Source organism: Capricornis sumatraensis, chromosome 22, assembly GCF_032405125.1.
Source record: "Capricornis sumatraensis isolate serow.1 chromosome 22, serow.2, whole genome shotgun sequence".
NCBI classification, from domain to species: domain Eukaryota; kingdom Metazoa; phylum Chordata; class Mammalia; order Artiodactyla; family Bovidae; genus Capricornis; species Capricornis sumatraensis.
Window position 1 is genome coordinate 29104058 of NC_091090.1, and position 11245 is coordinate 29115302.

General features: G+C 41.6%; 1 protein-coding gene across 1 annotated transcript; it reads left to right on the plus strand.

The window, feature by feature from the left end:
- Positions 1 to 5924: 5924 nt before the first annotated feature.
- IL17A (interleukin 17A) lies at positions 5925 to 8888 on the plus strand. The gene is made up of 3 exons (XM_068961072.1): positions 5925 to 5951; positions 7121 to 7317; positions 8651 to 8888. The coding sequence occupies exons 1-3, from the start codon at positions 5925 to 5927 to the stop codon at positions 8886 to 8888; spliced, it is 462 nt and encodes a 153-aa protein (XP_068817173.1).
- Positions 8889 to 11245: the final 2357 nt, after the last annotated feature.

An 11245-nucleotide genomic window follows, 5' to 3' on the forward strand; every position in this document is an offset into this window, starting at 1 on the left:
GCAGGATGGGAAGGAGGTCCATGAAAGAGGGGATACTTGTATACACATAGCTGATTCACTTCATTGTATAGCAGAAACTAACACATTAGAAAGCAACTATATCCCAATGGAAAAAAAAGAAAAAGAAGTACAGTTTTGTGATCTGACTCTATCAGATAAAAATAGTCTGGTCTGGGCTAAATCTAGGCTCTTGCAACATCAAAAATGAATAGCAAAAAATAAAATAAAATTTCAAAAAACGAATAGCAGAAGAAAGATAATTAGTCACTCACAGGAGCTGTTTACAGCGTATCTTCATCAACAACCCTACAAGAGTTAGAATGACCAGTGGTGAAAAAATGGAATCCAAATGTTGGAAAAGGATTCTGCCTCCTCACTTCTCAGCCCTCACCAGCCCATTAACAATGATTCATTTAGAGCTTCTCTCTATTAATATCTCCTTCAATTTATCATGTCACATAAGGGGGGAAATTCCTCCACCAGCGATTTCAGGGGAAGTCTGTTACCTACCCCTGCAGAATTCCCACCCAACAGTTCCTCGTTCAGGATGGCCCTCAGAAACACAGCCATAGTGAATGCTTAACAGCTTTGCTCTGGAGATGAGCAATGATACTATCAGGCTGATACTAAGATTGATCTTTCTTATTTAAAAAAACCGTGGTGATTTCACATATAGTAACTTGTGATCCTTTAAACACAACAGCTTTAACTGCAGAGCTGAGCCTCTGGTACATAACACTATTAATACCTCAAAATTAGATGATCTCGATTTTGAACAACTGGATCTAAATCTGGATCTCAGCTAAATCCCAACTATACTGATTCTCCAAGGCCCTCCAGATGACTCTGCTGCAAACATTCCCTTCCCTCAAAACCATGTCTTCCTATTAAGTATCTGACGTTGGTTCTTGTATGCTGGCCCACAAATTCAAAACCCAAAAAGATTCTTGGCAGCTACTCGTTATCCTTTCTATAGTAAATCAAAATCAAGAGAAAGGAGGATTACTGGTGATGTGAACACCATGAGACAACATGACACCCATTTCTTTGAGTAGCCATTGTCTTTAAGGTGTAATATACAGAAATCATTAATGATAGCACAGGGCCTCCTCTTCTACTCAGACTATTGCTATTTTTATTTTAAAAGGCTCTAGAGTAGAAATAAAAAAGACAACAGTGATTGTCTCCATGGTAACCCCACCACCTAAGCAAAAAATTATTTATTTATTTATTTAATTTTTTAATGACAGTCTTAATTTAAGGAATATATATCCTTCTATCTCCCATGTCATTCTCTACTATAAGTAGAAGGGAATGCTGTTTGATAATGTAATACAGTCAAGGAGCTTTGAAGATCATTTCCCTAAGTCAAGAATCCCAGAGACACTTCACTAGGACCATCCCTTCCAAAGCATGCTTGGCTCCCAGGAAGCCAGCCTCCCAGCCTCCCAGCCTCTACCTGCTCCTCCTCCCCATACCTTACCCAGCTCTCAACAGCCAGGTTGCAGTTCCTGGTTACTTGTGGGTACCTGTTCCCCAGGCCTCCAAGAAGCAAGGCTGATGAATCTGAGGAAAATCACTAAGCAAGGTCATCAGCCCTAATTTACTGCCCCTATTTGTTCTCCCACTGATTTCTTTCTCTAAAAATTCAGACAATCAAAGATTGCCTGGTGCAAAAATTAATTTTCTCTAAAGGGAAACTGAGCCTCAAGGACATGAAGTACCCAAAGGGATGAGTGGTTAGTGGCAGAGATACAGCAAAAACCAAAGTGCTCTCTCATTGGGTGTTCTGGTGGTTTAGTCGCTAAGTTGTGTCCGACTCCTACGACCCCACGGACTATAGCCTGCCAGGATCCTCCGTCTATGGGATTCTCCAGGTAAAATACTGAAGTGGGTTGCCATTTCCTTCTCCAGAAGATCTTCCCAACCCAAGAATCGAACCTGGGTCTCCTGCATTGCAAGCAGATTCTTTACTGACTGAGCTATGAATTTCCAGTCCAGCATTCCTTCTGTCTCAGCAGGCTGGGGTATACACCTGGACCAGCTGCCTCTGTAGATAACTACCCTCCCCATTCTGCACACCATCTTTCTACTTCTGACTCTTTCTCCAGCTCAAGTGTACCTCTGAGAAATCCATGCTGCTCAAGACTGGACACAACAAGCTCCTATCACCACCTCAAAATGATCATTTTTATACTTTTGTGAAAACTCACTTTACTTCCCATCCTTATATTAAAGCAAGGGTTGGTATTGCGAAGGACTGCACACAGGGTGTATTTCATTGGCACGGGAGGCAGACACAGACAGGACAACTAGAATCAGCTTGTCCCCTTTGGGCAACAAACACGTTCACCTTGACCTCATCCCTACCAGACAGCAGAAGCAAGAAATCTTCTATTTAAGGATGGTCCAAAGCAGATCACCACCTTACCACACTGCCTTCAAAATGATCAGGATGGAAAGTCAAAGTGTTAGCTTAGTATGGTCATGGGGGTGCAATTGGGTTCCCAAAGGAATAGTCAAGATTCCAAACTACCCAAACATTCTTCATATTGTAATTCAGTCAAAATATTGAGCACTTCCTATTTACTAGATACTATGTAAAGTGATACAAAGACTAATATCTGTCTAGCAGGAAAATCAGATATCCAAACAAATGACAGGTGATACACTAAAAATATACATGGACAGATGTGTACCTGAGAGAAACCAGCAACACAGAAGCAATCTGTGAAGACCTATGTTGCATAAAGCCCCACATGAGGTACCATGGAAGTTACAAAGACGAATAACATGCTGGCGTTGAAGGATGACAGTAAAATCTAAATTGGAAATAAACATTTGTCTTAAACATACTCTTCCCAGCCAAATAAAATACAGTACAAAATGAAGCAAGGACTTCCCCAGCTTTCCGGCGGTTAAGACCCTGCATTCTCACTGCAGAGGGCCCAGGTTCAATCCCTGGCTGGGGAACAAAGAACCCACAAGCCACGCAGTCGTGGCCTAAAGAATAAATAACAAGTTACTGTAGAGGTAGGTAAAACCTCGTGTTGTGGGAGCTGCTTATTCCAGCTATAGTGATCAGGAGGGACCTCCAGACCCAAAAGACACATTTGAACTGTATCTGGAAGGACAAGGAGAATTCTGATATAAACTGAGGATGAGAAAGGGCATTTCAGAGACAGTACCTAGTGAAAAATGTGCAGGCATTACAGATCTCCCTTGACTTAAGATGGTATTACAAGGAATTCTCTGGTGATCCAGTGGCTAGGACTCCACACTTTCACTGCAGAGAGCACGGGTTCAAGCCATGCTTGGGGTACTAAGATCCCGCAAACTGAGAGGTGTGGCCAAAAAAAAAAAATAGAAGAAGAAGATGGGGTTACATCCTGATAAACTGAAAGCATCATGGTTAGCATTGCCTAATTTAAGTGTGCCCAGAACACTTACTTTATCCTATAGTTAGGCAAAATCACCTAACACAAAGTTCATTTTATAATAAAGTATTGAATATCCCATGTAATTGACTAAATAATGTGCTAAAAGTAAAAAATACAATGGTTGCCTGGGTACAGACAGGGGTAAGTGTATCAGTTGTTCACCCTCATGTTTACATGGCTGACTGGGAACTGCCACTGCCCAGCATCACAAGAGAAGACAGCACCACATATCACCAGCCTGGGAAAAGATCAACATTCAAAATCTGAAGTACACCTTTTAGTGAACAAGTATCACCTTTGCACATTGCAAAGTTGAAAAAATTATAAGTCGAATCATCATTAATCCAGGGACCATCTGTAAGAGAATAATCAGGAACTCCTGAGTCCAAGTCATGGAGTGTGGTGAAGGGTGAAACTGTAAAACATTTGAAAAGACCCTGATGCTTGGAAAGATTGAAGGCAGGAGGAGAAGGGAACGACAGATGAGATGGTTGGATGGCATCACTGACCCAATGGACATGAGTCTGAGCAAGCTCTGGGAGTTGGTGATGGACAGGGAGGCCTGGCGTGCTGCGGTCCATGGGGTCACAAAGAGTGGGATATGACTCAGTAACTGAACTGAAATGAAGGGGTTTGCATTTTGTTCTGTACACAACCAAGTGAGAGAAGACACAATCAGAGCCATACTTTGAAGATCATTATTGCAGGAATGTCGAAGGTGGGTGGAAGGCAGCAATTGGGAGGAGCAAATATGGCTATTAAAACAGTTTAAGTACACAAATGAGCCCATCTGTGGAAAAGAAACAGACTCACAGACATAGAAAACAGACATGTGGCTGCTAAGGTGGTGGAGGGGAGGGCAAGAAATGGAGTTGGAGTTAGCAAATGCAAACCATTGTATGCAGGATGGATAAACACCAAGGCTCTACTATATAGCACAGGGAACTATATTCAACATCCTGTAATAAACAATAATGGAAAAGAATGTAAAGAGAATGTATATATATGTATAACTGAATCACTTTGCTTTACAGCAGAAATTAAAACAGCCTTGTAAATCAACTATACGTCAGTTTGAAAAAAAAAAACAATGCAAGTGGCTGAGAGTCTGAGTTAGAGGAATGGGAGTAGGTTTGGAAATAGGAAATAGATGTAAGAGACACAGCCGCTGCTAAGATGGCTACCTGATCACATGTGGAGGAGGGACGGCGAGCTCACAGTGACTCCATGTCTCCAAGGGTAGGTGGTGAGGTCAACACCAGAATCAAGGAAATCAGGGCAAGCTGCATCCCACTTCCTCTTCCATCTGTAGCTGCTTCATCTACCAAGGTCATCCATCTAACATTACCCCTGAGAGTCATCTGTTCATGCCCTTCCTCACTGATTGGTCAGGACCTGTCTAGCCAGGAAAACATCCCACTGCAAAGAAGGGGCAGAGAGAGGGTAACTTGTCCTCAGCCACATCTACATCCCTCATTCTATCATCCTTGGGATAGACGTCAATGTTCCCTAGGAGGGGCCATTCTCCAGGACCTGAAATCAAAGTTCACCTTACTTAGAGAGTAGAGAGAAAAAGAAGGAGCGACAATTTCCTTCTCTTTTTCCTTCTTATCCCCCATCTCCCCCCTCCTTTCTTGTTGTTATCATTGTCTGCTCTTTGCTGCCCTTCCTTTCTCTGTCCTCACCACCTTCCTACAGTCTCCACCTCCACTTTCAACTCTCCTCTTTGTCTGACTACATTTCCTCATTCCTTCTTCCTCCTGAGGAAGTTGCTTGGTAACATGCAGTGTTAGACATGTCTTTGATAGTAAATCTCATGTCTCTCAAATCTAGTTATTTGTTCCTCAGGCAGAGCAGACATTGAACAAAGCAGGTGTTAAATCAGTGAAATAATATATCCTGTGGTCACGAAATTATGTATTGGTCTTTTGTTGGTTTGTTTATATGGCAAGACCTTGAGTAGTTTCTGGAATGATGCCCACAACTGGCTAGGAAATCTGGTGAGGAAAGGCAATATAGAATGGGAAATCAAGGGATAGGGCAGAAGAAGACTCTCAGAAGTTTGAATGTGATGCCAAACGTTTATTTCCCTATGAGCTGTTAAAAGAGAAGACACCTTTTATGACAGCTTCATGCTTGCCCATAAATAAATAATTTCTCAGTCTCCGCTCAGCCCCTGACAAGTCATAGTTCCTTGAAGAATGAAGAGAGGATATGGCCTTTAGAAAAATGGATTTCTGTTCTTCCCATTATCCTTCAGAAGCAGATTATTACCCGTCACGAAGGGGCGGGTTTTCTTTGACCTCATTTTGGGATGGAACTTTTAACCAAAATGGTGTCACCCCTGAACTCACTCCAACACGCCAACGCAAGTGACCACAGAAGGAGCAAAACCCTATAAAAAGAGAGAAGATAGCACTACACTCTGTCCGTCTCACAGCGAGCACAAGCTCATCCATCTACAGTGAACTGGAAGGAGCTACCATGGCGTCTATGAGAACTGCATCTATGGTGAGTCCTGCACTAGTGTGCGATGCTCTTCTTGATTTGGACCAGATCAATTTCTGGACTGCAGCCATGAAATTCTGGATTCTAACTATGGGAATCCAAGAATACAGTCTATATAGGATGGGAAATGAAACCCATGATAGATACTTGTCGTTATTTAGCATTTTCAAGAACTGGTGCATATCAGTTGGAAAGATAAGATTAAAACTGAAAGATAGCTATACTGGGGCTAAACCACACAAGAAGTGTCAATGTGACATTGTGCTGTAAGAGAGAATGTTTATTGAAACTCTGTTTCTCTGGGTACAAGGGATTTAATATAATTCTTCCACAGTGTTTTTCTTTAATTCAAAATAAGATGGGTCACTATCCTTGAAGATTTAATGTTTTGGCAGTGACTCTTCTTTCCATTATTGTATTATTATACTATAGCCTTGGTACACTAACCCTGTTTTCTTAGCTATGTTTCCCAGCTTTTCCAAATTTACATATATTGAATCTGTAATCAAATTGGGTTTCAAAAAAAGATGTTTTAACAATATTTTAAAAACAGAGATCTTTTAATTCTAATCTAAAGTTATACATGCATCTTTTTTGAAACCCAATTTGGTTATAGAATCAATATATTTAAATTTAGAAAAACTGGAAATATACTTAAGAAAATATAAGGGGGGGTTGAGTTTGGGTTTGGGTGTTTGCCAGTGGTACCAACAGAATTTCTAACTGATTCCACATGGATTTTCTATAGCCCTTTATGTCTAAGGTGAGCATTCTCTTTTACTCAGTGCTTCACAAAATGTAACGAGAGAGATCAATGGTGTAGGAGGGCATTTCTTCCTAGAAAATCAAGGTCATTACCCTTCCAAAGACCTGAGAGTGATGCATATATTGATATATTGATGACTTGCCATCTTCACTAAAATTACTGTCAGCCAATGAATAATGTGGTTTTTCTACATTTAAAAAAGAAAAATGTTCAAGACTGGTAGAAATGCCATGGTCCTAATATCACTTTGGTCATCTCACCAGCTTTTCACTTCACATATTTGAAAATTTAGTATAGATTGTCATGGACCATAGAATGTTCTCCACTATCAGCAATTCAATCATCACCACAGTGTCTTAACAAAAACCATGTAGTACTAACCCAATCTACCTCTCTCTCCATCCAGTCACTGCTACTGCTTCTGAGTCTGGTGGCTCTTGTGAAGGCAGGGGTCATCATCCCACAGAGTCCAGGCTGCCCACCTACTGAGGACAAGAACTTCCCGCAGCATGTGAGGGTCAACCTGAACATCGTTAACCGGAACACGAACTCCAGAAGGCCCACCGATTATCACAAGCGCTCCACCTCACCTTGGACCCTCCAGTACGTAAGCACCCCAAATAAAACCTCTGCATTCTTCTACGTCAGAATAACGCATCAGACTACCAGTTAAATCATCTGAGGGGGGTGATATTACTCTTTCAGAATCACCTGTCAAACCTGGAAGAACCATTGTGCAAACCAGTGATTCTCCAACTTTCTTTCTACAGATTTCTTTCATAGACCACAGCTCTCCCCAGCCCATGCATAACACCTAGCCTACTAGTTCTCGATGTCCCCAGAATCTACCCAAATGAATGGTGGTCATCATTCTGATATTTATGACACCCTAAGTCTGTTGTTTATTTATCCAAAAAAGAAACAGACATTTAGCATGGGAGATTAGTACTGGAATTCTCTTTCCCAGGGCTACCAGAGAATACCCTGGTAGAGTTTGTTGACAACAACAATCAATTAACTAGGATTTTTGTGCTTTTTTTGGTTATATTAGCACTGGGAAAATTAGCTTGAATCCCAGTAGAAGTGTTCCATTTGGTGTTTCACCCCTTTTTGACTTAGTCTTGAATTACATCCCCAACAGGCTGACATTCGTTGTGTCTTTAATACAACTAGTGGTGATGGTGGTGGTGGTGGTTTAGCCACTAAGTCGTGTCTGACTCTTGTGACCCCATGGACTGTAGCCCACCAAGCTCCCCTTTAGACCCTATGATGGATCAAATACAAAATGCATTTTGATAATTTGATTTCAGGCAAATGACCTCAGTTATGTGCAGCCTACAGATTCACCTCTCTATAGGATCTTTTCTTCTTACTTCTGCTTACCAAGAATAGTTCAAATAAATTAAACTAAGTCCAGTCATTCTCTCAGCCAGAGGAGAGGGAAAAGGGAAAATTACAAAGGAGCTTCAGATTTTGTTTCCAGCCCTTCCTGTCACCTGTGGGCTCTGTTTAATCAATGTGTTGTTAGATAAATTTGGATGCCTTTCTTGTTTCAAAGACAGACTTCATTAAGTCAGATTAGCAATTATCTTGTTGATAGATGACTCTTAGTTTTTTTCATCTATCAAATGTACCCTAAAAAAATATCCTTTATGACAAACTTAGATCCTTTCTGTAGTTTCAATCTCTCTTCTGTTTACTCTTCAAAGAACCTGGAAAAAGCTGATCATTGTTTCTTTTTTCTATAACACTTCATGGGCTTCCAAATCCAAGTTTTTCCCAAATGGCTTCTTTTCCAGACTAATAGCACTTAGAGAATTTGCAATGCCTATCATTTGTCCCCTTGTGAATTTGCCTCCCTTTGCTTATTCCTGTTTGATTTCCTTACTGCTCTACCAGGAATTCACTTTCTTCCTGGCTTTTGTCTCCCCTGCAGCCGCAATGAGGACCCTGAGAGGTACCCCTCTGTGATCTGGGAGGCCAAGTGCAGCCACTCAGGCTGTATCAATGCTGAAGGGAAGGTGGACCATCACATGAACTCTGTCACCATCCAGCAAGAGATCCTGGTCCTTCGAAGGGAGTCTCAGCACTGCCCTCACTCCTTCCGGCTGGAGAAGATGCTGGTGGCCGTGGGCTGCACCTGTGTCACCCCCATTGTCCGCCATGTGGCTTAAGAGCTTTCTGCCTGACCCCTACTCCCCAGATTAGTTAGGCTTTCTGGGGAGTAGACCCAGCCCCATTTCTGACCAACATCATTTACGTATTTAATAAGCCCTGAAATAACTTTGGGGCATAAGATTCCACTTTGATATATTACATGCTTTATTTCCTATTCTTTTAAGACAAGTTTCCAGATTTGTGAATATTATTATTTAAAAGGTAGAACCTATATTTATATGAGCTATTTATGGATCTATTTATGTTTCATAAGTCTTTAGGAAAAAGGTGAAATATATGAGTGTCTGTTTTGCCTAGGGAAATCCTTGATAGGATTAAATAGCAGTTGAAAATTTCTGAGCTTGTACTACATACGGCTATAGAATTTTCTCTTCCTTGTCTCTTTGGAGTACATGACACAGCTGAAAAGAGACTAAATTCAGTTTCATATTTATTTACTTAATTTTGTAAATTATTGAGGCATTACAAGAGAGACAGCAAGTCTAACTGCTCTATTAAACTGTTGTCATAAAAACAATTTGTAATAATAAAGTTTGGGGAAAAAAAATTGTTTCTTTATTCTTTTCTCGTTAAAATGTCTTCAGAGAGACCAGAATACTGGAGTGGGTATCTGTTCCTGTCTCCAGGGGATCCCCCCAACTCAGGAATGAAACCAGGTCTCCCACATTGAGGATGTATTCTTTACCAGCTGAGCCACCAGGGAAGCCCAAGAATACTGGAGTGGGTAGCCTATCCATTCTCTAGGGGATCTTCCTGACCCAGGAATCAAACCAGGGTCTCCTGCATTGCAGGAGGATTTTTTACCAAGGAAGAGCTACCAAGGAACCCCTTCAGAGAGGTCAGCTGTTTCCTATTTGGAACAGTATGCAAATTTATCAATAGAACAAAACAAAGCATGCCTTTGAGTAGCAATACCCTCCACCCACCCCAATTCCAGATTCTCAATTTTACTCTTTTCAAAACAATAGCAGGATTTCCCTGGTGATCCAGTGGCTAAGACTCTGCGCTCCCAGTGTAGGGGGCCCAGGTTCAATCCCTGGTCAGGGAACTAGATCCCACGTGCTGCAACTGAAGATCCCACGTTCTGCAACTAAGACCTGGAGCAGCCAAATAAATTAAAAAAAAAAAAAAAAAGACAATAGGATGGAGACCCTCATACTATTATCCAGTGCTACGGACACATGCTCTCTGGAACAAATTAAGGAAATAAAAACAATGGCCCTGCGAAAATGACATATCATTGCTAAAAAACATACAGGAGGAAAAAAAAGATCCTCCCCAAAATAGGACCTGAGGTTTGGCAGGAAGGAGGAAGTTCTGGGAGAAAACATTGTTTTCAGACTAGAATGGCCTGTGTCTCCCCGAGCTCTGGCTGCTTTTGAAGATTAATGTCAACCAGAGATCTAGAAAAGAACATTTCTCTCTTCTCAGGCCATACCCCTAGAACAGCCCCTTCAGCCCTCAGCCTCTAATTCAGTGCAGCCCAGGACACTGAAAAGAGCCACTGGGGCAAAACAAACTTCAAGCATGAGAAAAGTTCAGCCTAAGTAAAATAAAAACCAAACTGTATTCAACTCCAGAGTAGTTTCATGTTTCTAGTCATAACCATATTTCCCCATCATGGCCACGCATGTCATCTTGCCCTACTTCTGGGCAACCCTGAGAATTCTCAAGCTGGTCCCACAGGCTCCCTGCTTCTCAAAAGACCACCTTCTGCACTACTTTATTCCTTATGAACTCCAGCCCCACCCAGAGAACCATGGCTTTTCTCTGCTTCTTTGCCAATTCCAAACCCAAGGTCACGTCCTTCTCCAGCCACATCCTTCCAATGCTTCTGCACCCTGAGAACTTGAGTTTCATGACCATCTTCCATCATGGTCTTCATACAAGAGATTCACTGGCAGCTACTACTGAAGGTGTCTCGCAGTCTCTGCTTTAAAACCTCTCCTTAAAGTATTGTTGTTCATTTCTCTTGTTTTCCTTGAATAGTAGTGGTGAAAATAAATGGTGTTTTGCTTTGGGATGGAGGATGAGAAAATGGCATTACTACCACAGTTCTAAACCATGATTTCTCACTAGACAATATTCCTAGCAATTTTGAGAGTGGGAAGAGATGGTTGCTTTCCAAGCCTCTTCTCCCTTGATATGCATAACTTTCATTTTCCCTTCATTTCTGTCAGTTAGCACCATCATTCACACCATCACCTCTGCTGGAGATCTGTGAAGCATCCCTGACTCTCCTCTCTTCCTCTCTCTCATTCCTGACACCCACACATCCCCAAACTCATGAAGTGTCACTTCCTGAAAGTTCTCCAATTAACCCTTCCCCTGCCCAGGTTCAGGACGTCATCTT

Coding starts and splice junctions, on each gene's coding strand:
- IL17A (XM_068961072.1), top strand. CDS start 5,925: ATGGCGTCTATGAGAACTGCATCTATG. Junction 5,952..7,120: donor CTATGAGAACTGCATCTATG/GTGAGTCCTGCA, acceptor CTCTCCATCCAG/TCACTGCTACTGCTTCTGAG. Junction 7,318..8,650: donor ACCTCACCTTGGACCCTCCA/GTACGTAAGCAC, acceptor TCTCCCCTGCAG/CCGCAATGAGGACCCTGAGA.